The sequence below is a fragment of the Sarcophilus harrisii genome, chromosome 1, assembly GCF_902635505.1.
Source record: "Sarcophilus harrisii chromosome 1, mSarHar1.11, whole genome shotgun sequence".
NCBI lineage: Eukaryota > Metazoa > Chordata > Mammalia > Dasyuromorphia > Dasyuridae > Sarcophilus > Sarcophilus harrisii.
The window spans coordinates 642,811,728-642,836,206 of NC_045426.1; the positions used below are offsets into that span (position 1 = coordinate 642,811,728).

General features: G+C 51.8%; 2 protein-coding genes and 1 long non-coding RNA gene across 5 annotated transcripts in view; 1 reads left to right on the plus strand and 2 right to left on the minus strand.

Annotated features, from left to right (window-relative positions):
- The window catches only part of LOC116420727, a 40,051-nt gene extending 34,398 nt beyond the window's left edge, over positions 1–5,653 (minus strand). For both annotated transcript variants that reach the window (XR_004231139.1, XR_004231138.1), the window contains exon 1: positions 4,928–5,653. This is a non-coding gene — a long non-coding RNA (uncharacterized LOC116420727). The remainder of the gene's footprint in view (positions 1–4,927) is intronic.
- Positions 5,654–6,259: 606 nt separating this feature from the next.
- On the plus strand, positions 6,260–15,958 carry SCRT1 (scratch family transcriptional repressor 1). 2 transcript variants are annotated; one of them, XM_031947378.1, is made up of 3 exons: positions 6,260–6,715; positions 9,582–13,076; positions 13,602–15,958. In XM_031947378.1, the coding sequence occupies exons 1-2, from the start codon at positions 6,601–6,603 to the stop codon at positions 10,547–10,549; spliced, it is 1,083 nt and encodes a 360-aa protein (XP_031803238.1). In that variant the 5' UTR covers positions 6,260–6,600; the 3' UTR covers positions 10,550–13,076; positions 13,602–15,958. The 2 variants fall into 2 exon arrangements, with proteins under 2 accessions (XP_031803238.1, XP_031803239.1); XM_031947379.1 differs by lacking the exon at positions 13,602–15,958 and having other exon boundaries at positions 9,585–11,393.
- A 68-nt stretch (positions 15,959–16,026) lies between these two features.
- Positions 16,027–24,013, minus strand: LOC100924622 (TBC1 domain family member 20). Its single transcript, XM_031947377.1, has 8 exons — positions 23,575–24,013; positions 22,078–22,257; positions 18,808–18,888; positions 18,333–18,519; positions 18,049–18,150; positions 17,711–17,852; positions 17,355–17,539; positions 16,027–17,150 (listed from the first exon to the last, which is right to left on the minus strand). Exons 1-8 carry the CDS (start codon positions 23,699–23,701, stop codon positions 16,907–16,909), a joined length of 1,248 nt encoding a protein of 415 aa, XP_031803237.1. The 5' UTR covers positions 23,702–24,013; the 3' UTR covers positions 16,027–16,906.
- Positions 24,014–24,479: the final 466 nt, after the last annotated feature.

Here is a 24,479-nt window from a genome sequence, read left to right on the forward strand (position 1 = left end):
TATTTTCTTGATCTATACCATAATACATACATCCACCAGAATGTGCTTGACTAAAACAAAGTCACACCCAGAGGGAAACAAAGCTTGAGATATAAAGACAGACAGAAATAGACAATTGGGCATAGAGAAAATGGCTCTAAACTTGGAGTCAGAAGATTAGATTTGAGTTCAAGTTCTGACATTTTAACTATCTGCTTGACCTTAGCTAAGTTCCTTCTACCTTCTCAATCTTGGTTTACTCTTTTTTAAATATATATATATGTATATATATATATACACACACATATATATATATTTTAAAAATAAACCAAATATATTATATCATATATATATATATATATAGATAGATAGATAGATGTTAGATTCCATAGTCTCTGACATTCCTTTCAACTCTAAATTCTATGATCTCAGTAGAAAGGCTGAGTCCATGCCTATATCTTCTTCTTAGCCTCCAGTTCTGCCTGGAAGAGGGATGCTAAGCCATCTCACTGACTCCTAAAAGGGAGAAATGAGTTTGTGTTAGGTGGAGAGTCTACAAATGGAAAACTGAGTTTTGTCAATCTTTCCAAGAATTATAGATATTTCTTCCATAGCTTCTTTAACAAACACATATCCAGAGCTTTGCTTGAATATCTCTAGTGATAGGAAATTTATCATTTGTAGTTATTTCCCCAATTCCTAATTTTCATGCCTATAGATATCTCTCTTTGTGCAAGAGAGGTATGGGAAGTAAAAAAAGGGTTCTGGAGGAAAATGAGACCAGGTAGCATCAGTCAATCTGTGAGAGGCCAATGCCAGGGGATTTGGTCTCTGTGTGACAATTTGTTAACTACATTAGAAATTAAAATTCCCAGAAAATGGTAATAAAATCAGTGATAGAAAACTGAGTCAATGGTAAGGACAAATAGGTCATATTCTAGGAAACTGAGTTGAGCTGAGTGTCCCAATAACTGGGGACAAAATCAGAATAATTGACCCAGGGACAGAATTCAGGATTTACAAGATTGAATAAGGAGTGACAATTCAGAAGTCAGGATCTTGGGTTACTGATCTTTTTTCTAAACCTCTAGATTTTATTTTCATTTTACAAGAATTTATTTTTATTCCAAATTTAACAATTATTTTATAAAATGAGCATTTTCATATACATGGAACAAAAAAAGAAAACATGGAACAATGAATCTCTATTATATACATGTTGCTTTTGTTTTAAAATATAATAAATTCAACATGAAACTTTCCAAGTTGTTCTGTTCATTTGTGATTCTTTCTAGTATTCTGCTTTCTTCTGTTTATTTTTTTAATGCTCCAGTAAAGCTCCCATACCTTTTGGCCATTTTATCCCTAGTCCCCATCTCCCAACCTTGCCTAAGTGAAAAAAAACAAAAACAAAAAAACTCTTGCAATAAATCCTTCTAGTTAGACAAAAATTCTCATACTGTCTTTGTCCAAAAAAAAAGTATGTCTCATTCTGCAACTTTAATCGCCTTTCTTTCAAGAAGTAAATAACATGCTTCAATAGCAATCATCTGAAATTGCAGTTGTTCATCACATTGGTCAGAATTCTTTAGTCTTTCCAAGAAGTTTTCTTTATAGTTTTTTAATTGTATAAATAATTGTTTTTCTGCTCACTTCACTCTGCATCAGTTGATTTTAATCTTTTCAAGTTTCTCTAAAACCACCTTTCTCTATTTCTTATAGCAAAATAGTATTCATATACCACAATTGGTTTAGGCATTCCCCAATCTCTAGTGCCTTAATTTCTGCTTCCTTATTATTATAAAGAGAGCTGTTATAAATTTTTATTGTATATTTTAGGGTTTTTAAAAAAATCTCTTTAAAGTTTATTTGTGATCTAGGCCTAGTAGTGGTCAAAGAGCATGTAGAGATCCTTTAGTTTTGAGACATAGTTCCAAATTGTTTTCCTGGAAGGGCTAGACAGTTCCACCAACAGTGAACGTACTGCAGCCTTTCCAAACATTTTCCTTTTTTGTCTTGTCTGGCCAAGTAATTGAGTCAGTAAGAGACTGGAGTGAGAACTGGATAATTGAAACAAGAACAGGAAGCAGCCTGGATAATTGAGGTAGGGAAAAGGGGTGGGGTCTGAGTAATTGAGTCGGAGTGAGTTCTGTCTGTGGAGCCTTGCTTGGGGGTGGGGCCTGATAATTGACCTGGGGCCGCATGTGTGTGCTGGGCTTGGGCTGTTCTGGCTGATGGCAGCGCCCTAAACCCAGCTGTGTCCGTCCTGCCCGAGTGCCGGCTGCCCATTCCCAGCGGGGGGTCAGGGACTCAGGGGGCTCACCAAGCACGTGCTATCCCAAGTGTTCCCTCGGGGAGAGAATTGACACACATGTGTCCATACCTCATTATCCAGTCACTGATGAGAAGAGGGAAAGAAGAATGAGATAACGGAGATGGAGGGTAGGTCAGGAAAGAGATGGGAAGAAACAAGGATAGAGATAGAAGAATAAAAAGAAAGATCTTGGGGAATAGAGAAACAGTGAGAGAATTAGATAGATATGGGTCACAGAGAAAATGGACTGAAGTTATGGAAGTAGATGGATAGAGACAGGAACAAGGAATTTAAAGGAAGCAAGGAAATTGATAAGAGGACAGAGATTTGACAATAGAAAAATGAGGGATAGATAGATGAATAGGATGACAAAAATTAAGGGACAGTAATCAAGGGTGGGGTGAGAGGTAAGGATACAGATAAAGGGGCCTGAGATATGTAGGCTCAGTGATCGCAAATGAATAAGTGGAATGAGGAACAGAGACACAGAGAGAAAAGAGATAAAGTGTCAGAGAAATAGAAGATAACCACAGACGGTGGAACTTTGAGATAGCAGTGGAGGATAGGGACATAGGCACAAATAAAGGGGGAGAGAGTAATTTGAGAGACAGAGAAATAATGATGGGAGATGGTAGTAAAAGGGGAAAGGGAGTTTTGCATACAGCAGGAGCTAACAGGCTCATCTGAAGTTGAAGGAATGGAAGACGAGGTACAGAGATGAACTGCAAAGGAAAGAAAGGCACAGTGAGAGAGGAGAGAAAGATGAGGAGCAGAACAACAGAGAGACTGAGGTATAAGGGCAGAAGGATAAGGAATTAGAAAGATGGGACAAGTATGGGATCCAAGGGACGGACAAGAGAAGATTGGAGAGAAGAAGTGAGGAACAGAAGGATGGAGGGAAAGAGAAAAAGAGCTAAATTAGGACACAAAGATAGAGGATCGAGGACACAGAGCTAGGGGACAAAAGAATGAAGACAGGAGGATAAGGGAATGAGAGGAGAGGAGCAGAGGTATCAGCAAGAGGTTGGGGCCAGAAGGATGGGATAGAAGACCATGGGAGGGGGGAAGACAGGCGGCTAGCTGTGAGAGCTAGGGGCGCCTGGGTCCCAGCCCCGGGGGGCTGGTGGGCGGTAATGAGGCGGCTCTGCCCAGATGCGCCCCCCCTCCCCCAGGCTGCCCCCGGCCCGCAATCAAAATGCTAATTGGCTTCATCTCTCCGGCTGCGGCCCCCAACCCTCCCCCCTACTCCCAACCCTCAGCTCGTTCACACACTCACTCTCACGTCCACCCACAGTCACCCCGGGCCTGGACCAGATGAATCGGGCTCCTAGGCCCTGAGCCTCCCCCGCCACTCCCCCTTTCCCGCTCCGTCCGGTCCCGGCTGCGGCGCAGAGATAAGGGGGCGGCTCCACCCCTAGGGACAGCCTGACACTCAAGATGAATGTCCCCCCGCAGCTCCCGCCCCCACCCAGGCCCAGCCGGCTGCCACAAAGACATTGGGACCCCGCCTCCTCCCCCTTCCCCAGACTCACTGGCACAAAGTGATCCCCGTGTGCACGCACAACACAGTCGCACACACGCACACAGACAAGGCATACACAAAATTGTGGACAGTCACGCAACATGTAGACACACACAGTCGTGCTCCAGTCCCTCCCATCTAGCCCTGGGTAGCTCCCTGGGCCATCAGGCCCCACAGGCTGGGAAAGGAGACCTAGCCGCTGCGAGTCTCGACCCCGCCCCCCAAAGATTATGCAAATATGAAGGCGGAGCCTGTTTGAGCTGAGATCAGCACTTCCCCTCTGCTTGGCTCTACAGACCTAGGGCCCTGGGCCCACAGCTGCGTGCGCGCCCACCGTCAGGGAACGCGCACTCAGGTTAGGGGTCCTCCTCTAAAGCACACCTCGGAAGGTTTGTTCAAAAGGTTGTTACACTGTCACACACACAGTGTGACAGAACTGGTGACAACCCCACCCTATCTCACAACGTCAGTCCTACACAATCAGATTTAGTGATGCAAGTTAGTGTCGCAGACACAGGAGATGTCGTTTAGGTAGGTGGTGTGTGGGGTCATGAAAGCGGGGTTTGGGGTCCAGGACCTTTAGCTCGAATTCCAGTGTTGCCACTTCCTACGTGGGGTGAGCTTGGAGCAGGAGCCTGACCTCACTGGGTCTCAGTTTCCTTTTTTGGGAAAATAAGTGGGTTAGAATAAACGGCCTCCAAGGTCACTTTTAGATCTAAGTCTATATGCCTACAAACATCACATCCCACAGTTGGTACCAATTATACGGTGTCACACACAAGGTCACACACACACACAAGATACACGGTGTCATTCATACCCACATCCATATCCCTGTCGTACGAGTCGGTGTCAGGGCCACACACTCAGCCTATAGGGTAGTGTGAGCCTCTTTGTGACAGTCACACAATGTCACGCAAAATCAGGGTCGCACAACCACGAGGGTCGCTGATGCGAGTGATGTGTCGCAGCCCCACAAGCACCACACCAACCTGAGAGCCAGCCATACGGATGCTACCCTACGGCCTCCCACTCAAACCTGTTCGTGACCTTGGAACATCACCCACGCCCTCACACACGTCAGAAGGCCCAGGGCTCTCCGTTGGACTCACAGAGATCCAGGATGATTTGGGGGCTAACTGGCCTGGGGAATTTAAAGGAAGAATCGAGTTGGAATTAGGCCCTGGCTTGGGTCCGAGTGGGCTCCCTCCCTCCTCTAGGGAACGTGTACATAAACCCCTCCCCCGAGCGCGGCCTTTGTGCACGAGGACCCTCCCCCACTTCCCCTCTCCTAGGGTCCAGGCCGCCCCTCTCCATTGGCAGGGCCCTTCCTGACGTCAGGGGGCGGCCTGTAAAGTTCGGGACTGAGAGACGTTAATGGGGCGGGTGGGGGGCGGGGGAGAGGGTGTTGTCCCCTTGGTTCCCAGGCCTCCAGCTCAGTATGGCTTTAGAGCGGGCGGGCGAGGAAAATATTACTTTGATAGATAATAAAAAATAATAATAGTGAATAGAGAAAAAAGTCCCAATCTTTTCCGGAGGAAGGAGAAGGGAGGCTGGAAAATTCCTCCAACCTGAGGCAGGGAGAGAGGGTGTCCAAGGCTTCTTGGAGGCCAGAGCGGACGAGAATGAGGCGGGGGGTGGGGTGGGGGGGGAGACTGCGGCAGAGGGCGCCGCGTTGGCCCCAATGCAGTCCCGCTGCCTCAGCATCACCCCCCCCCCTCCGCCCCCGCGGACACGGGGCCTCCGAGACCCGCAGCCCAGGGGGAGGGGAAGCGAGGACCCCGACTCCCAGGGCAGGCAGGGCTCCCAAATGCCTGGGTATTCTTATCTGTAGAACCTCCGGGGGAGATCAGGACCACCACCCCCCTTTCTCTTCTTTCTCAAGCCCAGAACTCGCTGTGCTGAAGGGGAAGCCCCCGGGGGAGGGGAAGAGGGGAGCCCAGCCCCGCCTCCGCCGTATCCCCCTACTCCCCCTCCCTTTCCAGCTTTATAAGTGAGCGGCCGGGCCCCGGCCAGAGGCAGAGACCGAGGCAGAGGCAGACCGAGGCGATCGCGGGCGGCGGGAGCTGTCCGAGCGCCGAGCCCCGCCCCCGCCCCTCAGCCCCCTCCCTCAGCCCCCCGCCCGCTCCGCCGGCAGAACAATAAAGCCCAGGCTGCCCGCAGCCCCCGGGCCCAGCCCCAGCCTCAGCCCCTGCTAGAGACGCGGAGCCGGGTGCTGGCCGTGGTGCTGAAAGGCGCAGCGTGCGCCCGCCCGCCCCGGCCCCAACCCCGGCCCCGGCCGCGCGGAGCCCCACGGGGCTATGGGGGGCCACTGAGGGACCGTCGCTCCGCCCGCCCGCCGCGGCGGCGGGGCCCCGGGGGGGCCGGGGCCGGGCCTGGGAGGAGACCTGGGGGCAAAGCCGACCCCCCCATACACACACTCCTGTCCGAGGGCTGGGACGGAAGGAGAAAGGGGAGGAAGGAAGGAGGGGGAAAGAAGGAGAGAAGGAGGAGGAGAGAAGGAGAGGAGAGAAGTAGTAGGAGGAGGAGAGAAAGAGGAGGAGGAGGAGAGGAGGAGGCGGCGGCGCGCGCCACGGCGGCCTGGCGAGGAGCTGAGGCCGAAGAGAGCCACTGGACGCTGTGTAAGAAGACGAGCCCCCCAGCTCTGCCTGGCCCTCGGCCACCGCCCCGCGGATGGTGAGGGGGATCCGCGGCGGCCGCAGCCCCCTCGCGCCCGGCCCAGGCCCTAGCCCGGGCCGCCCTCCTTCCTCTGGCCCCGCAGAGGCCCCACAGCCCCGCAGGAACCATGCCCAGATCTTTCCTGGTCAAAAAGGTCAAACTTGATGCGTTCTCCTCTTCTGACTTGGAGGGCCCTTATGGCCGGGCACGGAGCGACCTCGGAACCCGGCTGCCAGAGAAAGGTGAGGGGGACCAAATGACTGGGGATGTGGGAACCTGTAGTTTAAAGGAACCACTACGTGGGGAGCTTAGGGCTGTGGGGTACGGGAAGTTAAGGCACAGGGCTCCCAGGACTAGGGCGTGAGCGACATAGGTGCTGATAAGAGGGGGGGGCAGGAGTTGGGGTTATCAGATATGGGGGTCAGGGCTCCAGGGATCCGAACTGAGAGTGATGAAATATGAGGCCGGGACTCTGGGAGCTCCATAGAGCAAGGCTTTTAGTCTTTATAACCCTTGGATATAGTGGGGGGGGGGTTAACTATTTATTTGCATGGGGGACCAAAGATAGGGCCAGGGTCTCTAGGGCACTGAGATATGGCTAACTAGAATAGGGCAATAGGGACTCCAGAGGGGCAGAGCATGATGAGTCCAGGGTGGGGGATATTATTCAGGGCCAAGGACTAGAAGGAGGCCACAGTATGAGGGGTTAAGGGGAGATCAAAGATTCTGCGGCTGAGATGTGGTTGGAAAGCTGAGTCCAAGGTGCAGGGAGTTCTAAGGCTATAGGCACCAGAGACTGTAACCACAGCAGCAGCAGGAGGAGGATGGGGCAAGCCAAAGACTGCAGAAGGATGAAAGGGTTGAAAAAGGGAACTTGGTTGCAGAGAATAGGGACCAAAAACAGACCAGGGTTGGGGGCAGGAATGGACGGAGGCCACAGGGATGAGGAACAGGAACTGCAGTTAGAAACCAGGGCCTGGAAGGTGAGGATGGGGGAGGTAAACACAAACACACACACACACACACACACACACACACACACACACACAGCTGGGACAAACACATTGACATGCATGGACACGCACAGAAACACAGACACATGGTCACACAAGCAACCCAGACCCTCCCCATCAGGACATGGGGGAAACAAGGACAGAAGGGGAAGTAGGGCTGAAATCAGTACCAGTGGAGTGGAAAGGGTCTGTGGATGCTTAGCCATTAGACCTCATAGAAGAATGAGCCTGTGCAGAGATGTCTCTGAGGTGTCCTGAAAGAATCTGATCACTGTGGAAGCTGCATCTGAACATATGAGGCTGCAGAAGAGTGGAGAGCAGGGTCTGGGAGCCCAATAGGGAAGTTGAGGACATCTGGGAGTGGGAGGAGACAGGGGTCTATGGTAAATGAGAGCTGCCTCTTTGTTTGAGGGTACACAAGTTCAAGGACAACTGTTAGATCTAGGCCAGGGAGAGAATAGACTGTGCCTAAGATATTACTTGTGTGACTGTGTATGGACCTGCATGTGTAATTCTGTGACTATGTATAATCCCCAATATGTGCTTGTGACCCTGTGTGACCTCAAGTGTGCATGTGACCATATCTGTGACCCTCTATGTGTGGTTGTGGGTATGTGTTATCTCATCTACAAATGATGCATCACCACAGGTGATCCTGTATGTGTGAGACAGGATTGACTTTGACTGACAAGTGTCTCCATCTTCGTGCGACCATATTTGACCCTGTATATGTATGTGGCTATGGGTGAACACGTGGCCCTGTGTGAATACGATGGTGATTCTCTGTGTATAAGAACATGCGTGACCATCTGTGTGGCCCTATGAGTATGCGACAGTACGTGTGATTTCTCGGCTGTCTTGAATAGTCCACAACCTGACCCCATGGCAACCATACTAAGCATGACCCAGGATGAGTGGGTGACTCCATGTGCTTAATGATGGTGGGTGCGGCCGTGCTGTGACACCGAATCGATGCTTGACGTTATCTCTGTGTGTTCTGTGGGCGACTCTGAGGGACACGGCATGTGGCCTGCATGATGCCATGTGTGTGTGGCAGTGTGACTGTGCCACTCCTCTTCTCTCTTCCCACCCACCCTCCTTATCCCCACCTCTCCTTAGCCTTACTTGGCCCAAACACCTCAGCTCCCCCCCCTGGCCCTAGGGCGAGTGGGTGGAAGAGGCCAGGGGATAGGGACTAGGGGAGGGCTAGGCATCGGGGATGGGGGTACCACAGGGGCCACAGTCAGGGCTTTGTGCAGCTGCCACTGCTGATGCCTGGAGGAGGAGGAGGCAGCAGCCGTCTGCAGTGTGTTGCATAATCAGGCAAAACTGCTGAAGTGGGGAGAACCCAGAGAGGGAGGGAGGGAGGGGGAGAGAGAGGGAGAGAGAGAGAGAGGAGGGGGGAGGAGGGAAGGGAAGGGAGCAGGGTGAAGGAAGAAGAAGAGGGAGAGGAGAAAGAGAGGATAGAAAAGGAAAAGCTAGGAGTCTCCCAACCACAACCCTCCCCACCCCCTCCCCCGACCTTGAGGCTCCCTTGGATTGGATGGGGAGACGGGTTGAAGGGGGAATCATTACAGCACAGCTGCTCCCCCCAGGGGAAGTGAATGGGGGGGGGGGGAAGGGAGGGGCCTAGATTTGGTCAGTCCCCTTCTCATCTCTTTCCCTCCTCTCTTGCCTCCTCTCCTTTCTGTATCACCTTGTGTCTATGTCTCTTCTGGTCTTCCCTTCTGTCCCATCTTCCTCCACCTCGCTGTGACTCCCGCTTCTGATCGCTCTTTGTTCTCTCCCCCCTGCCCCCATTCCCGGGTCTCTGTGTGTGTCTGCCTCTGTCCTTGCGTGTTCTCCCGGCCCCTTTCTGCCACTGTTTCACTCTCCGCACTCCGCTTCCGCCGCTTGCCTGACTCCCCATTTCTCCTCCGTATCCGTGTCCTTGCCCTTTTACTTTCTCCCCCATCTGCCTCCTCTCCATCTTTCTCTGGGCTCCGTCTCTCCCCTCCTCCACCTGTTCCTACTTGTCGTTCCACCCCCCTGTCTTCTTTCCCCTGTCTCTTCTCGCGCCTGTCTCTTCGTGCCTTCCTGCCTTCCCTGCCCCCAGCAGGATACCTCAGTGACTACATCGCCCCCCCCGTGTACGATGCCGCAGACTCGGATGCATCCCTGCTCAAGGGCCCGTCCCAGGAGCCCATGTACGCATCGGCCGTCCGCGGAGAGCTGGGCCCGCCCGCTGCTTCGGCCCCACCGCCCACCCCGCGCCCGGAGCTGGCCACGGCGGCAGGAGGCTACATCAACGGCGATGCGGCGGTCAGCGAGGGGTACGCTGCAGACTCCTTTTTCATTACCGACGGGCGATCTCGCCGTAAGGGCGCCAGCGCAGCCTCGGCCCAAGGCGGACCCGACGGCAGTAGCGGTGCAGGAGCAGGAGGAGGAGCCGGGAGTGGGGCGGGGTCTGGGGGGCGGGGTCAACAGGCGGGCGGGGCGGGGCCGGGGTCCGAGGCGCGCTCTGGCCGGCACGCGTGCAGCGACTGCGGCAAGACGTACGCCACGTCGTCTAATCTGAGCCGGCACAAGCAGACGCACCGCAGCCTGGACAGCAAGTTGGCGCGCCGCTGTCCCACGTGCGGCAAGGTGTACGTGTCCATGCCAGCCATGGCTATGCACCTGCTCACGCACGATCTGCGCCACAAGTGCGGCGTGTGCGGCAAGGCCTTCTCCCGGCCCTGGCTGTTGCAGGGCCACATGCGCTCGCACACTGGTGAGAAGCCCTTCGGCTGCGCGCACTGCGGTAAAGCGTTCGCTGACCGCTCTAACTTGCGCGCACACATGCAAACGCACTCGGCCTTTAAGCACTTCCAGTGCAAGCGCTGCCACAAGGCCTTCGCCCTCAAGTCCTATCTCAACAAACACTACGAGTCCGCCTGCTTTAAGGGCGGCAGCAACGGAGGGGGAGCTGCGGAGGGAAGTGGGGGAGGGACCGTCAGCCCCCCGACTACGCCCGGCCCCGCCCCCCCCTCGGCGTCCTCCTCAGTGCACGGCCCGCCTCCTCTCAGCCCGCTTAGGGCCTGAGGAGGGCGTTCCCGGAGCTCCATCCTCCCTTCATCCCTCCGGCAGCAATAGGGTTCTGGGAGGGGAGAGCCGGGGTCCTCACCCGTCCTCTCCGCAATAGGGCTCCCCTCCCTTGGGAAGAGGAAGGCGGTGTATCCTCGGATCCTTTCCAGGCATCTGGCTGGAAGGCATTGGGAGGAGAGAGGTGTTCCCAACTGATCAGCAATAGGGTCCCCGGAAAAGATGGCCTCCGTTCTGGCCCCCTTTTCTGGGCCCCAGGCTAGGGAGGGAGCACTCTCCACTATTCAGCAATAGGGTCCCCGAGGAAGGGAAAGGTGGCCTTGCCCCTGTCCCAGCTTCTGGACCCCAGGCTGGGGAGGGCGCACTTCCCCTCAAGGCAACCTCTTCTCGTCTTCATGTCTGTCTCCCCTCTTTGGGGCCCTTGACTGGGGAAGGGGGACCCCCCCCAAGGCGACCTCTTTCCTCTCCCCCCCCCCACTTTGGGGAAAATGGGTGAGGAGGATTTTGTCCCTACTACTCAGCAATAGGGTCTCCTGGGAAGGTGAAGGCAAAGTCTCTGTTCCCCCCACTTTAGGACCCCGGGTAGGAAAAGGGTGCCTCCCTCCCCGTATCTTCTCAATGATAGGGCCATAGGGAAGGCGGCTTGCCTTGATCTCAACTAGCTTCCCCTTTCGAGACCTGGGCTGGAGAAAGGGAGCCCCTCATTACTCAGCAACAGGGTCCCGATAGGTGACCTCCCCTCCCTTCTGTCCTCATTGTAGAGCAGACTAGGGATGGGACCTGGGTAAGAGGCGTACCCATCATTCAGCAACAGGGTTTCCCTGGAAAGGTCCTGGCCTGTCTCCTAAAAGAAGCCCCAAGCTGGGTAATGGATGTGGGTGTCCCTCACTTCTTTCGGCAATAGGGTCGCCCAGGGAAGCCCCTCTTGTCTGAAGGACCCCCAGGCTGGGGAAGTGTCACCCCCACCTCAGTGATAGGGTCTTGGAGACAGCCCTTCCCCCAGCCACCTTAGGCCTTTACTGGCTGACGGGGATAAAAGGATACTGGGTTTGGTGCCGCCGTCCACCTCTTTTAAGCAATAGGCTACCGAGGCGGCGGCGCCATGCCTCTTGCCCTCTCCAATAAGGACCCCTCACAGGCTGGGGACTAGGGACATCCCATCCCACCATCTTATTTCCCAGCAATAGGGTCAAAGGGCCCTATCCTCCCTCGGGGCCTTGCATAGCTGGAGGAGGGGAGTGGCGGCTCCTTCTAGGGTCACAGGACCTTTCGGGTTTCCCAGTCCCTGGGTTCCTTAAGGCTGAATACCCAGGGACCGGCCCCCTCTGCCTGCAGGCTCTGGGAGGATTGCAGGACCCTGGAGAAAGCCTCCCCTTTGGTGGAGCCCCAGGGAGAAAGAGGGACAGGCAAGAGGGCAATCTCCCCACAGTTCTCTAGGGATTGGGGGAGGGGAGATGAGGACTGGGAAGCCCCCTCCCCTCATCTCCCTAGCTCAGACCTGGAAGGGGTCAGTTCGGACCCCGTCCTCCCTTTCCTCCACCTCAGCCCTGCCTCCGCCCACCAAATCCGAACTCTTCCGGCCCAGCTACCTGGGTCCCCCGTCCCTGCTCCCCATAACGAATAATAATGACGCATATCGGATCGCATGGACTTATCCGACCTTCCCCAGCCCTAGGTTCCTCCCACCCCTTCCAGCCCCAATCCCCAAGGCATTAAATGTCCCTGGGGGAGGCGGGGCAAATTGTAATAGTGACGCTCACCTCGCCCACACCCCCCGCCCCCATCACCTCTCAGTATTCGCCTTGCGGGTAAAGCCCTGGGGGTTCAGGGGGGCGTCTCTTGCGCGTCGGGTTAATTTATTTGTTATTTATGTTTGTTGATGAATGGATTGCACTCGGGTCGGGCAGTCCCGGCCCACGCCCTGGGCTTTTCTAAGAGAAAGTTCCTGCAAGAACTTTCTCGCCCCCACCTCCTAAGATAGACACCCCCCCGCCCCGCCCCCCCCGCCTCCTCGGAGCTCCGCCCCTCTGGCAGCTCTTTCCCCCCACATGCACTCTCTCGTCACCGGAGCTCCGCCCCTCCTAGAAGTCCTCCCCACACGCTCCACTCCTTCCCAGGCCTCAACTTTCATCTCGGAGTTCCGTCCGTCAGCCCCGTCCCTCCTCGGAGCTCCACCTTCACCTCCTTACATAGATTTCTCCCACCCCACTCCACCCCCAGTAACTTCATTCACGCCCCACCTTCCCCACCTCCCACTCAGTTGCCAATTTTCGCCCGTCTATGCCAAAGCCTCGGCGGCGACCCCGCCCCCCAGGGCCCCACCCCATTGGCCGCCGCCGTTGTGACGTCACTGCATGCAGCCCCGCCCTCCCTTCCTCGGGGCTGCCCCGCCCCTTGCTCCTCTCTCTCCCTTCCTTCTTCCTTCCCCTCCCCTTTTCCTCCCCTTAGATAGTCCGATACCGACTATAGAGCAATAATGCGCACTGCATGCGAAGCTGCCGCCGCCTCTAGTGTTACAGAGAATCAGGTACCCCCCCACTTCCCTCTTCCCCAAGCCCCGCCCCAGGCCCCGCCCCGCGCCGATATCAGGGACACTGCGCGAGGTGGGCGGGGGCCATACGCGCAGACTTTCTCTACCCATCCCACCCTTCCAATAATCCCTTGCCCTGGCCCCAACCAAGGCCCCCTCGGCTGGCCCGGCGGCGGCGGGGGAGGCGACCACCAAGGGACAGACCCCAGATTGGGGAGAGAGGCGGAGGACACACACACACACACACACACACACACACACACACATACACATATATACACGTACACATGAAGACGGAAACGGACAGGGTCTTAAGGACAGAGAAACAAGGATGCAGAGACGTAGAAATAAGGGAACATGAAAAAATATAGCAAGAGGCATGGGGGGGAGCACGAGACAAAAAAAAATACCACTCAATAAAGAGTTAAGCCCCTTGCTCTATGCTGAGTGTTGGAAAATGACCCCTCACAGAGATTACAGTCGCCTGAGAGGATGATGCATATCTGTCTTTCTCTTTTCTAGTCAGAATATCGGGACACAAACAGTAATGGTCAGAAAGAGGTTTGAAAAACTCAAGGGGCAGGGAGGAATCCACTCCTTCCTGTGAAAGGGAGGCAGAAAGATGGGAAAGAATCCCGAAGAGATGAAAGGAGGAGATGGCTTGGCAACAGCTTTCCTACTCTACGCAGAGCACCCAAGGGGCACTGTAGTGTGTAATAGAATGAGTACAGCAAATCAGGAGAATGGGGCTGGCTGCACTCCTATTCTTGTCAGTCCTGGGTATGACCTTGAGCAACTGGGCTTCCATTTTCTCCTTTACAAAGGGAAGAGATTGTACTAGATGGTGTAAAAGGACCCTTCTAGCTCTGATGTTCAGTGATCCTTTGATCCTAGATCCAGATAGAGGACAAGGATTCTTTTTTCAGTAATGGATTGGACTAGATGGTTATTGAGGTCCCTTCCAGGCCTGAAATTCTATAATGATGTGACACTGAGCTATATGGAGACCCAGGGAAGACAGACACAGAGGTACGCAGAGACATAGAGACAGGAGAGAAAAACACATAGAAAAAGAGAAACAGAGATTCAGAAACAGAATTGAATATTAATACAGACTTAATCCCCTCACACACACACCCCATTACATACATAGCCATCACCCCAACTTATTTGAGAGATGAGGTTTCCAACTCTAGGAACCCCAGAAGGAGGGTTTGGGGGAGTGCAGGGACCTCCGCTCCTCTGCCTTAGGTTCACCCATCATTCCATGATACACCCAGGGACACAATTGTATAGCAGAACACAATCACAACATTTTCTCCCCTCACACACACCCCATCATAACCCTCTCCGCCAATTACTACCATATACATAGGCACAGATATATGGTAATGGATACACATACACATTCATTCATTTACTCAACTGGTGCTTGGCTCCAGAGGGCAGAATTAGGAGCAAAGGGGTTGCAATCATAGAATGGCAGATTTCCCTTTGAAAGGAGGAAAAAGACATTTCTAAAGATTAGAACTGTCCTAAGGAGAGTGGCTGCCTTGTGAAAACTGAATTCCCTATTACTGAAGGTCTTCAAATGGAGTTTGCCCAGAGATAATCTAGAGGGGATTTCAGCTCAAGTTCAGGCTGGGCTAATCAAAGCTGCTGTTTCTAGAACTTTGTGGTTTACAAAGTACTTGACATACATACATTGTCTTACTTGTTTTTCCACAATAACCTTGTGGAGTAGGTACTGAAAGTGTTGTACTAGTTCTACAGGTAAAGAAACTCACACAGCTAGTAAGTGCTGGAGGTGGGATTCACGAGATCACCTCCTTCAAGGTCCACTGTTCACTTCACTCCATTTACTGCTCACTCAGCTCCAAGATTTTATTATCTTCATAAAACACCCCACAGAGCCTAAGCCTGCATTAGCTGCTAAAGGAGACATAAAAAGAAGCTAAGATATGGTCCTTGCCCTCAGGGAGCTTCCAATCCCATTCCATCACAGTGATAGAGCAAGGGGGCTACACACCCACTTTCCATACCCAAGCACAGCCAGACAGCCTTCCAGCCAGTATGACACCCAGACAAATGACAAGTCTCACACAGGCACACCAATGCAGTTGTACGCAGAGGAACACACACACACACACACACACACACGCCCAGGAACACACTACCACAGTCCCACAAACATGGTTGTACACAACACACACACACACACACATACACACACACACACATGTCAAACCTCCCTGGGCCCCTCCCTACCTCCCCTGTGTTCCTCCTCTGTGCTTGCACACACATGGTCTACCTACTTACCTAAGCAGTGAGCAGGTCTCACAGCCGCTGGGCCAGGCCGGGGGCCCCCTTTCCCCAATGCCTTGCCCCGTGTCCTACCGTGGAAAGCCATGGGTCCCACCTTCTCTTCCCTTCCCAAGTCCCCATCTCTGAATCAGCACAATATCCCACCTTAGCAAATTCAGGTAGAAGGAACGTGTATAGGTAGCACCTCTGTTTTTGTACTGACTGCAACAGGCCCCGGGGCCACCCAGCGTGAATGGGAGAGCTAGGGCTGGGAGGGGACAGGGCAGCTGTGCCCTCCCCCTGTTCCCCTCTGCAGCACATGACTCCCTTCCCTTCCCCTCTCCTTGTATATACTCCCTCTGCCCTGCCCCAACAGGCTGGGATTTTTACGTGGGCCGTCCCCCTCTCCCCCTCCGCCTGACTCCTCCTCATGCCCCGCTTTTGGGGCTGCGGCCCGGGGGGCTTGGGGCCGGCCGGACAGACGGACGGACGGACAGACCTCCTTCCTAAGCACAATAGCACCAGCTCCCCGGAGCACCGCACCTCCAAGAGGAGAATAAACGCGACTCTTGATAGAACTGCTTCTGTTCCTGAGACTTAATTTCCTATCATCTAGCAGTGTTCCAACACTGGGGTCCCCTACTCTGAGGGAAAGCAGGTCCTTTGGGAGGGAGGGCAGCTAGAGGCCGGCCTGGGTTTCATATTCTAGCTCCTCTGTCTGTCACTCTCCTTCTGGAGTCTGGCTCTTTCTGCCTCTCCCTCTTATGTATTTGCCTCCATCTCTGGGCTCCTCCTCCCTAGGACTCTGAGACTTCCTTTCTCTTTAATCTGCCTTTCTACTTGCACCTCAATTTGTCAGACCTCTTTCAGCTTCTTTTTCCAGACTTTGTGGGTCTGACTGTCCTTCTGTCTGGGAGACTGAAAGTGTGTCCATTTTATGTCAATTGCCAGGCCTGAAGGAGGAGTGGAAAAGTCAGGCCCCACGATTCCCATGTCCAATTAACCATGTGAAGCAGTGTTTCTAGGAGCTGGAGGAGGCACAAAGTCACTGATAAATCCCTCCACTCCCCCAGGCCTATCTGTGTTGCTTTGGCCCAGGGATAAAAACAACGAACTCCCTGGGTAATAGGGAGCCAGGATGTGATGAATTTATTAGTCCAGATACAAAATCATGATGGCTCACCATTGCCCCAAGGAAACAGATGGATAGAATGGTCCAAAGGTTTCCTCACTTCTGTCCCCCAGCAGTATCTGCAGACGAACCCTGTCCAGTGACTCTTTCCTTGTGTGTGGGGGAGTGATAGGGGGTTGGGAGAGGGGTATGGTCAAGGAAAGAGAGAAGGAATAATGTCTGACCTTCCCTTCCCAGCCATCTCTTCAGGTCCTTCTGTCCAGCTGGGTACAGTTGCCAGGGCTATCATGATTGACCAGTCCAGCTATGGCTATTTGAGCTGTGCTCAGTCCAATAATAGCTAGTCCACCGTCTGGGGGTCAACTGTGGTCACAACAGGATATGAGTCTATCTAGAAGATCTTCCAGAGAACTTCAGGGCCCCAGCCCAATGCAGTCTGTGTGATAGCCAGGGCTGCTGCCCCTAATGTGGCTGAGAGACCCCATACTGCTGCTTTCACCAGGGTACTGGGCCCAGCCTGACTCCCTGAAGCCTTCTGGCACCCTGGCTGTTGCCGCTGCTTCTGTAAGACCCAGTCAGGCCGCTGATGTGCTGAGGCTGCTCGGAGAGCTGTGAAGGAGCCTTCAATGGATAAGCTGGGGGGAAGTGGGAGGGGGGATGGGGTAGGGAAATCAATGATACATCTTGAGTTGGGATTATGAACATTCCCTGACCAGCCTCCTCCTCATTCCATTTGTGCTTTCCCTGGAAGGCCCCCCCCCTCCTGCCAAAAGCCTCACCATCCCCCATTCTCCTGGGGATCTCTCCCAAGCCCTAGCCCCCAGCCTATAGTAGGTTACCTGCTATGGGTCCTCATGGAGGTCTCCTGGGCTAGTTGGGAATGGGGATGTCGGGTAAAGAGGTTCAGGGCCTGTGCCAGGAGAGACTCAGTGGGCAATGGCTGGGGCAGGCGAGATAGCAGCTGGTGCAGGCTTGGCATGTCACAGGGACATGCTAAGACCTCTGGCTCCCGGTGTAAAACCACCTGGAGGTAACAGGTAGTAGGTTGGAGTTAGGCCCTGGACTCCACTTCCCCGACCAGGACCACCACCCAGTATGTTCCTCCCCATCATCCAGGCTCACTTAGGACCCTGGGTACAACTACGATCCCAGGCCGCCCTCCTCCCCAGCCCGACCAGCCATGGTCAGTGCGTACCGCAGCAGTCACATAGATGGGCATGAGTGGGTGAGAAGCCAGGAAGAAGTCCATGAGACGCAGCACGTGGGTGGGCTCGGGCAGCACATGGCCAAACCAGGTCAGCAGCCAGCTTAGGGCAAAGACTGTTCCCACCTCGGCCCTGGCACCAACAGGCTGGAGCCTTAGGCAAGCACCTTCCCATCCCACTCTTCTAGTAACCTCTCTCCCCTGCACAGCTTCGGGCCCCACTGCCCCTCGGCCCCCCAACAGGTCTCAGGTCATGCTTGATCTGCCCACAGGGCTCTGGCCCCCCGATCCCTTTCCCCCTGCCCAAGGCTCAAGGATGCACTAACAACCTCTCCATGAAACTGTGTAGCTGAGGACTCTCACGGGCCAGCAGAGGCAGCAGGTAGTTCAGGATGTGCCAGGTGTTGTCCATTGTGGGATCCATGAAGTCCCTGCCGGGAACCACAGGCATCAGGGGGCCGTTACCCAACCTGACCTCCCTGCGGTTCCTCTGCAGTGACATCGGGGGTGCTCCCATGGCTCTTGATGCAAGAAGGGCCACCCCATCCCCAGGCCTGGGCTGGGGGTCCCCAGGAGGCTCTTGCCCCCGCCGGGCCCCTCACTCCCTGGGTACCTTAGGTGGTGCATGGAGAGCTGGTCCAGCAAGGCGGCGGCCGCTCGGGGCCCCAGCACCAGCAGCAGGGCCAGCGCCACTTCGTGGTAGCCCTGGTAATAGTGCAGCTCCGGCCGCGAGCTCAGCACAGCCAGGATCACGGCCACCAGCTGCTCCTGGAGCACTGCCCTCTGCTCAGGGCGCATCCCTGCCCAGACACAAGGCGACAGAGGCAGCGGTCACCGCCACATCCTGTCCTGGGGCCCACTTTGGGTTCCCTCCCTCCCATCTAATCCAAACCCTTCTTTGGGTGGATGAGGAAACTGAGGTAAAGTGACTTGATGAAAGCCTCATGGGTTCTAAAAAAACACTTGAACTCAGGTCCACCGGATTCCAAACCAAGGGCTCTTTGTTTTGCACCACCCTGACTCTCGGAGCTCAATGCCTCCCTCACCCCCTGGCTGCCCTTGTCCCCAGCCCAAGCCAGGCACCTCACCCCGGGGAAAGTGGGCCAGGGAGCGCTCCACATCCATCTGCACCTGGTGATAGTCTCTGTGATCCTGCAGCGAGCTTCGGCCTGTGGGAAGGAAAAGGTGGGGAAAGCTGGCGTTCAGGGTCGGAGGGCCTTCCCTCCTCCAAGGCCCCGAGATTTCAAGTCATCCCGCCCACCCTCAGCACTCCCAGATGCCCATTGCTAATTAGCAGACTTCAATACATGATATAGAAGCACTGGGTCAAGAAGAGGAAATAATCTCATCACTTCTTCAAGTACTTAAAAATCATAACATTAAGAACTGTGGTCAAACTTCAAAATCAATACATCCAACACCCTCATTTTACAGATTAAAAAAGTAAGGATAACAGGAGGGATGTTTTGCCTAAGGTCACACAGGTAGCTAAAATCAGAAACCTCAGGTCTTCAGATTCCTAATCCTGTGATACTGTCATAGGGAAGGGGGTATTATTTTCTATTGGGCTCCAAAGGGTAATGTAACACCTGACCACCAAGCTTTCGACTCAGAGAGAATGGGCCCAATCTTGGGGAACTAATTGCCCCCAACCAAAAAATCGCCCTGTCTTTAGCTGGAGTCATTTTTCAAAGTTCCTTATCAGCCAACTTTTCTCACAGCCAGTCATCCAAGGACAAATAAAGGAATGACAAAAGGATCACATGTAAAGATGGTACACCCTGAAGGGGAGTTCCAAACTCTCAGCTCCTCTTTTAACTGCAGCTCTCCAGGTATCACAGATAACCTTTATCCCTTTCATGATTATTATCATAGATAGATTCAATATCCCACAGTCTAAAGGAGTATATCAAACTCAAATAAAAAATGGAAATCAGCTAACCAGAAAACTAGAAAACCACAAGTTAAAATCAATTGTATTGTATTTCTATTTATTTTGTTAAATATTTCCTAATTACATTAATTTAGTTGTGGCTTCCCTTAGAATTCTGAAGCCTGGAATTTGATATCTTTGCCTAAGAGACAGGACACATAGGTACAGTAGTTTTCTCAGGAAGACAGCATATACATGGAACTCATGGTTGGCCAGTTCTCTATAAATATCCAACCAGAAGCTGGTTAAAACCTAGATCAGGAAATTATCTCTTCACATTAGAAATTTAGCTCCATACACATAGTATTTCTCAGTGGAAGTCTGCATCAAAGCCAAGAATTCCAGTTAGTACGTGGGATATCAACTCTATCAGAAAATCCTCTACAAGAAAACTTGATAAAGGTATCTGGTGATCATATGACATAATCTCTGCAAAGTGCTTTTGCCAACTTTAAAATGCTATATGAAATTTAACTACATTTTAGGATAATATTGCTCCCACGGTATGAGTTGTTCAAATAGTATAGAACCAATGGGAAGAGGGTTGCCCATCTAACAGCCCTAAATGCATTTCCCCTCTGAGAGTAAAGTGATACTGAGTTCATGGTTATCCATGATGGAGTCTGTATAAGCTTCCTATGTATTTTCTGTGGCGTGAAATAAAGGCCATCTCATAACTAATAAATGCAGGTTACCTTGAGTGCTTGTATCAGGTCTGAGGAGGTGGGGAGGGAGGACAATACTTTTATCTATGTCTATAGAGACTTAGTCATGAGCTACATGAGCTATCTTCCGAAACTTCTCAAATAAACTTGAGTAGAGACATAATGAGACAAGGCAATCGTAACATATTGGGTTGGGCCTTGTGGTTGAGCTCAGAGTTTTAGAGATCCTGATGGTTGCATTACTCTTTGAAGTCCAACAGAGAAAATCTAATTCCTCTTTCCTGAGATGGCTCCACAACTAATAACCTGGTTATTACGGTTACGGTAATAACTATGGATACTTGCGGGAGGGCCTTAAGATTTAGAAAGCACATTAGATGCTTTTTTATTTTTATTTTATTTCCTCCTAACAACAACCTGTGCAGTACTATTTTTCTTTGTCCAAATCTATCCATCCATTTATATATCACAGGTCCAGACACAGCACACACACACACACACACACTCTCACTCTCCTGGATCTTTATATGATTTTACTGCCATAGCTAGATAGAGGTGGCTCAGTGAATAGAATACTAAGCCTGGAGTTGGAAGACCTGAGTTCAAATTCTGTCTCAAATACTTAATAACTCCCTCTCATCTGGGAAAATCATTTAACTTCTATCTGCTTCATTTTCCTCAACTATAAAATGGAGATAATAATAGCACCTACCTCCCACAGTTGTTGTGAGAATTAAATGAGATGATATTTGTAAATGGTGCCTGGCACATAGTAGGTGCTTAATATTTGTTTTCATCCTTCCTTTCTGCCAGGAACTACCAGTATGGAAACTACCTCCATTGATGAAGATCAATTTTGTGATTTAATTGTATAATTTAACAGTTTTGGACTCTCTAGACTTGAATTTTAGTATTTCTAAGACTCTCTTCTATATAATTCTTTTTCTTGTTATATAGATTGTTTTTCTAGTCTCCATTTAAGAAACCAAGCTTTTAAAAAAAAAGGTAAGATTTGGATCTAGATTTCTCCTGAATTTTTCTACCACTCTGTGCAGTGTGTTCTCAAAATGTAAAACTACACTATGACTTTTGGAATGCCCTATATTAGGACTAGAACAGGGGCCAGAAGATACAGAAAGGCAAATTTTGACTCACTAGCAGAAGACATTTGTACACTTTGAGCTGTCCTAAAGTAGAATGCTCTGTATTTGGAGATAAGGAATTCCCCATTACTGGAGATCTTCACAGAGAAGTCAGATGACTACTTGTTGGAGATCACAATATTACAGATTAGAACTAAAAGGCACCTAGAAGACACCAGATATAACCCCTTCAATTTACAGATGCGAGCTATGAGACCCAGAAAAGCTTCATGGAGAAGCAGAATAAGTCAGCAGCACTTAGACCTGAACTCAAGTCCTCCATCTTTTAATCTGGGACTCTTTTCATTATAATATTCTGATCCTCTGTTTTATAATCCATCTAGTCCACCTCCTGACTTTATAGAAAAGGAAACTGAAATCCAAAGATTCCTGCTCAGATATGAGCTGGGAAATGAGTTGGACTAGAGGATTCCTGAAGTGCCTTAGAGCTCTACCTATGTCTTTATGCCCAGAGGTTGTCACTGTTCCCTCCAGACATTACAGGTATGTGAGTATAGAACTGGAAGGTGAGAGAAGATTTGGGGAATAAATTAGGGCTGACTTCTGTTTCCCTTTCATTTCTCTCCCGGCCTCCCCTTCACACCCTTGCTCTCACACCTGGATGGCGTGGCAGGTCATAGGGGCTAAGGCCCAGAAGCCGGGGCCAGACCTTCCTCCGGACCTGGTCACTAAGTAGGCCCCCTCGGCTTTGGGCAGCCTTTCGTAGTAACTCCACATCTACTGGATCCTGGCTCAGGGCTTCATGAATCTGCAGCAGCTTCTGCCTTCTCCAGGATTCTGCGGGGACAGGAGCCAAAACCCCACGGAGTGCTCAGAACAGTTCCCAGATCCCCTTCTGCATAGTCTCACCATCCTCCTAGGCTGCAAGTACAACCTGCACCAGGAATCTTTCATTAATTCCATCCCAACTAAACTAATCTATGAGCAACTGTAGGACTGGTAGGGAGCTCAGCTTCTCTCTTCTCCAGTCCCCCCTAAGATTCATGGGACTGGCGCTTTCAATGGACAGACAAACACCACCTCCCCGATACTCCTGAAAGTAAAACTGTTTAACTGAACAAATCTTCCCTTAACACTTTCTAAACTTAGAGCAAATCAATACATATAAAATGTGTGCCAAGAAATTACAAATTAATTGGGTAGCAAGGAGAATCCAGGAAGGCCCGCAACAGGTTCCAAGCATGAGGAACAGATCTTATCCTGAATCTGGCTGCCCCTGGGATGCTCCCAAACAAGGACCACCCTTTTAGGACAGGTCCCTGCTAACGTCCTCTTCAAGCCGCCGGACACTCTCCCTCGCACAGCAGTGGACACTTCCCTGGTCCCCTTCCTTACAGGTTCAGTCTTCACTAAGCCCCCACAGTTCGCATGCTATCCCTGTTCAGGGTCACGCATCCCTTTTTGGCTTTTTTCTGCTGGTTTCCAAAGGGGTAACTGCAACCTCCAGTGTGGAGTGGCTTGTGGACCCCCTCCTCAGAATCTTTAATTATATAAAATAAAAAAAAACATAAGATTATAAAGGAACCCAATTATATGGAAATAGCTATCAACATTAAAAAAAAAAAAAAAAAAGTTAGCATTTAACGTCCAGGTCTGCCCTCCGCCACCCCCACCCCCTCCATCATTATATTATTCTGGCACAGAGCCCTCCCCGGGCTGTTTCTCATGCTTGGAATGCTTTCTGTCCAAGTCATTCGTAATTAATGGCACACAGTGTGTCTTTACTGATCTGTCCTTTCAATCGATTTTAAACTCCTAAAACGCTGGGAGAGTTTGGGGATTTTTTTTTTTTTTTAAACTTTGCCCCCTCAGGGCATTGCTCGTGCCGGGCACTTAGTAGGCACTTAATATTAAATTAAATGGAACTTAATTACAGACCACACCCTCATTGGACAGTTCCCCACAAGCCCCGCCTCCCTGGCCCTGACTCCGCCCTCTATCAGCTCGGGCCCGGTCTCCCATGCCACCATTGGGCTATTGCTATTGGTCGGATTCCCTAGTACTTGTCTTTCCATTGGCTTTCTTCTCCCAGTCGGCTTCTCCTTTCACCGGCCTTGTTCCGTGCCGGCTTTCCCCTCCCCTAAAGCCCCTCACCTGAGTTAGGCTTATTTTTGAGGCCGCGGGTTTGCTGCGCTGTCAGTTTCTCCTCGGCAGCCTTGGCCCCGGTCCCGCCCCGGTCCCGGCCTCCCCGACGGTCTCCGGTTCCGCGGGCCCTTCTCATGCCGCCGCCAGCTCAGTTCTTGGGTCCAGAAAACCGGGCAGCTGCTGCAAACCCCGCCCCTTTTCGTTCATTGGGTCCTGCAGGCACCACTCAAGTAACTCACTGGTCACCAAGTCCGTCACTTCTCACTTCCGCCAATTGGCTCTCAGCTGTTCGGGGCGGGACCTAGGAAGAGGGCCACCTGGGAATTGTAGTCTTTTCACCACTGATTTCCCGGAGTTGGTTCCTTGGCAGGGTGGAGCAAACTCCTCCCCAGCTGGGTTTCCTGGAGGGAGGAACGGAAACTTGTGGGTGTGAGAGCCTGGGACCGCTCTCCGTATCTCTGTGAAATGAAGAGTTGAAAACAAAGTTGATTGGGGAATGGCTTAGGAGGGTAATGGAAAATGGCTGCGGCTTTAGAAAACTAGAAAGAAATGTATTTATATTTACTTTTTATAAAGCTTTTTATTTTCAAAACATACGCATGGGTAATTTGACATTGACCCTTGCATAGCCTTGTGTTTCGATTTTCTCCTTCCCCCCATCCCCTCCCCTAGATGGCAGGCAATCCCATATATGTTAAACACGTTAAAATATATGTTAAATCCAATATATAAAACATATACAATTCTCTTGCTGCACAAAAAAAAAATCAGATCAAAAAAAGTAAACGAGTAAGAAAATAAAATGCACGCAACATAGGAACATTCAGTTCCCACAGTCCTCTCTCTGGGTGCTGATGGCTCTCTTCATCACAAGATCATTGGGACTGACCTCCATCATCTCATTGTTGGAAAGA

What these genes read in the sequence shown, in the direction of transcription:
- SCRT1 (XM_031947378.1), top strand. Translation starts at nt 6,601, where the DNA reads ATGCCCAGATCTTTCCTGGTCAAAAAGGTCAAACTTGATGCGTTCTCC. An exon ending in AACCCGGCTGCCAGAGAAAG is followed by an intron (nt 6,716 to 9,581) that starts GTGAGGGGGACC and finishes CCCTGCCCCCAG; the next exon opens with CAGGATACCTCAGTGACTAC.
- LOC100924622 (XM_031947377.1), bottom strand. Translation starts at nt 23,701, where the DNA reads ATGAGAAGGGCCCGCGGAACCGGAGACCGTCGGGGAGGCCGGGACCGG. An exon ending in CAAAAATAAGCCTAACTCAG is followed by an intron (nt 22,258 to 23,574) that starts GTGAGGGGCTTT and finishes CTGTCCCCGCAG; the next exon opens with AATCCTGGAGAAGGCAGAAG. An exon ending in CTCTCCATGCACCACCTAAG is followed by an intron (nt 18,151 to 18,332) that starts GTACCCAGGGAG and finishes GGTTCCCGGCAG; the next exon opens with GGACTTCATGGATCCCACAA.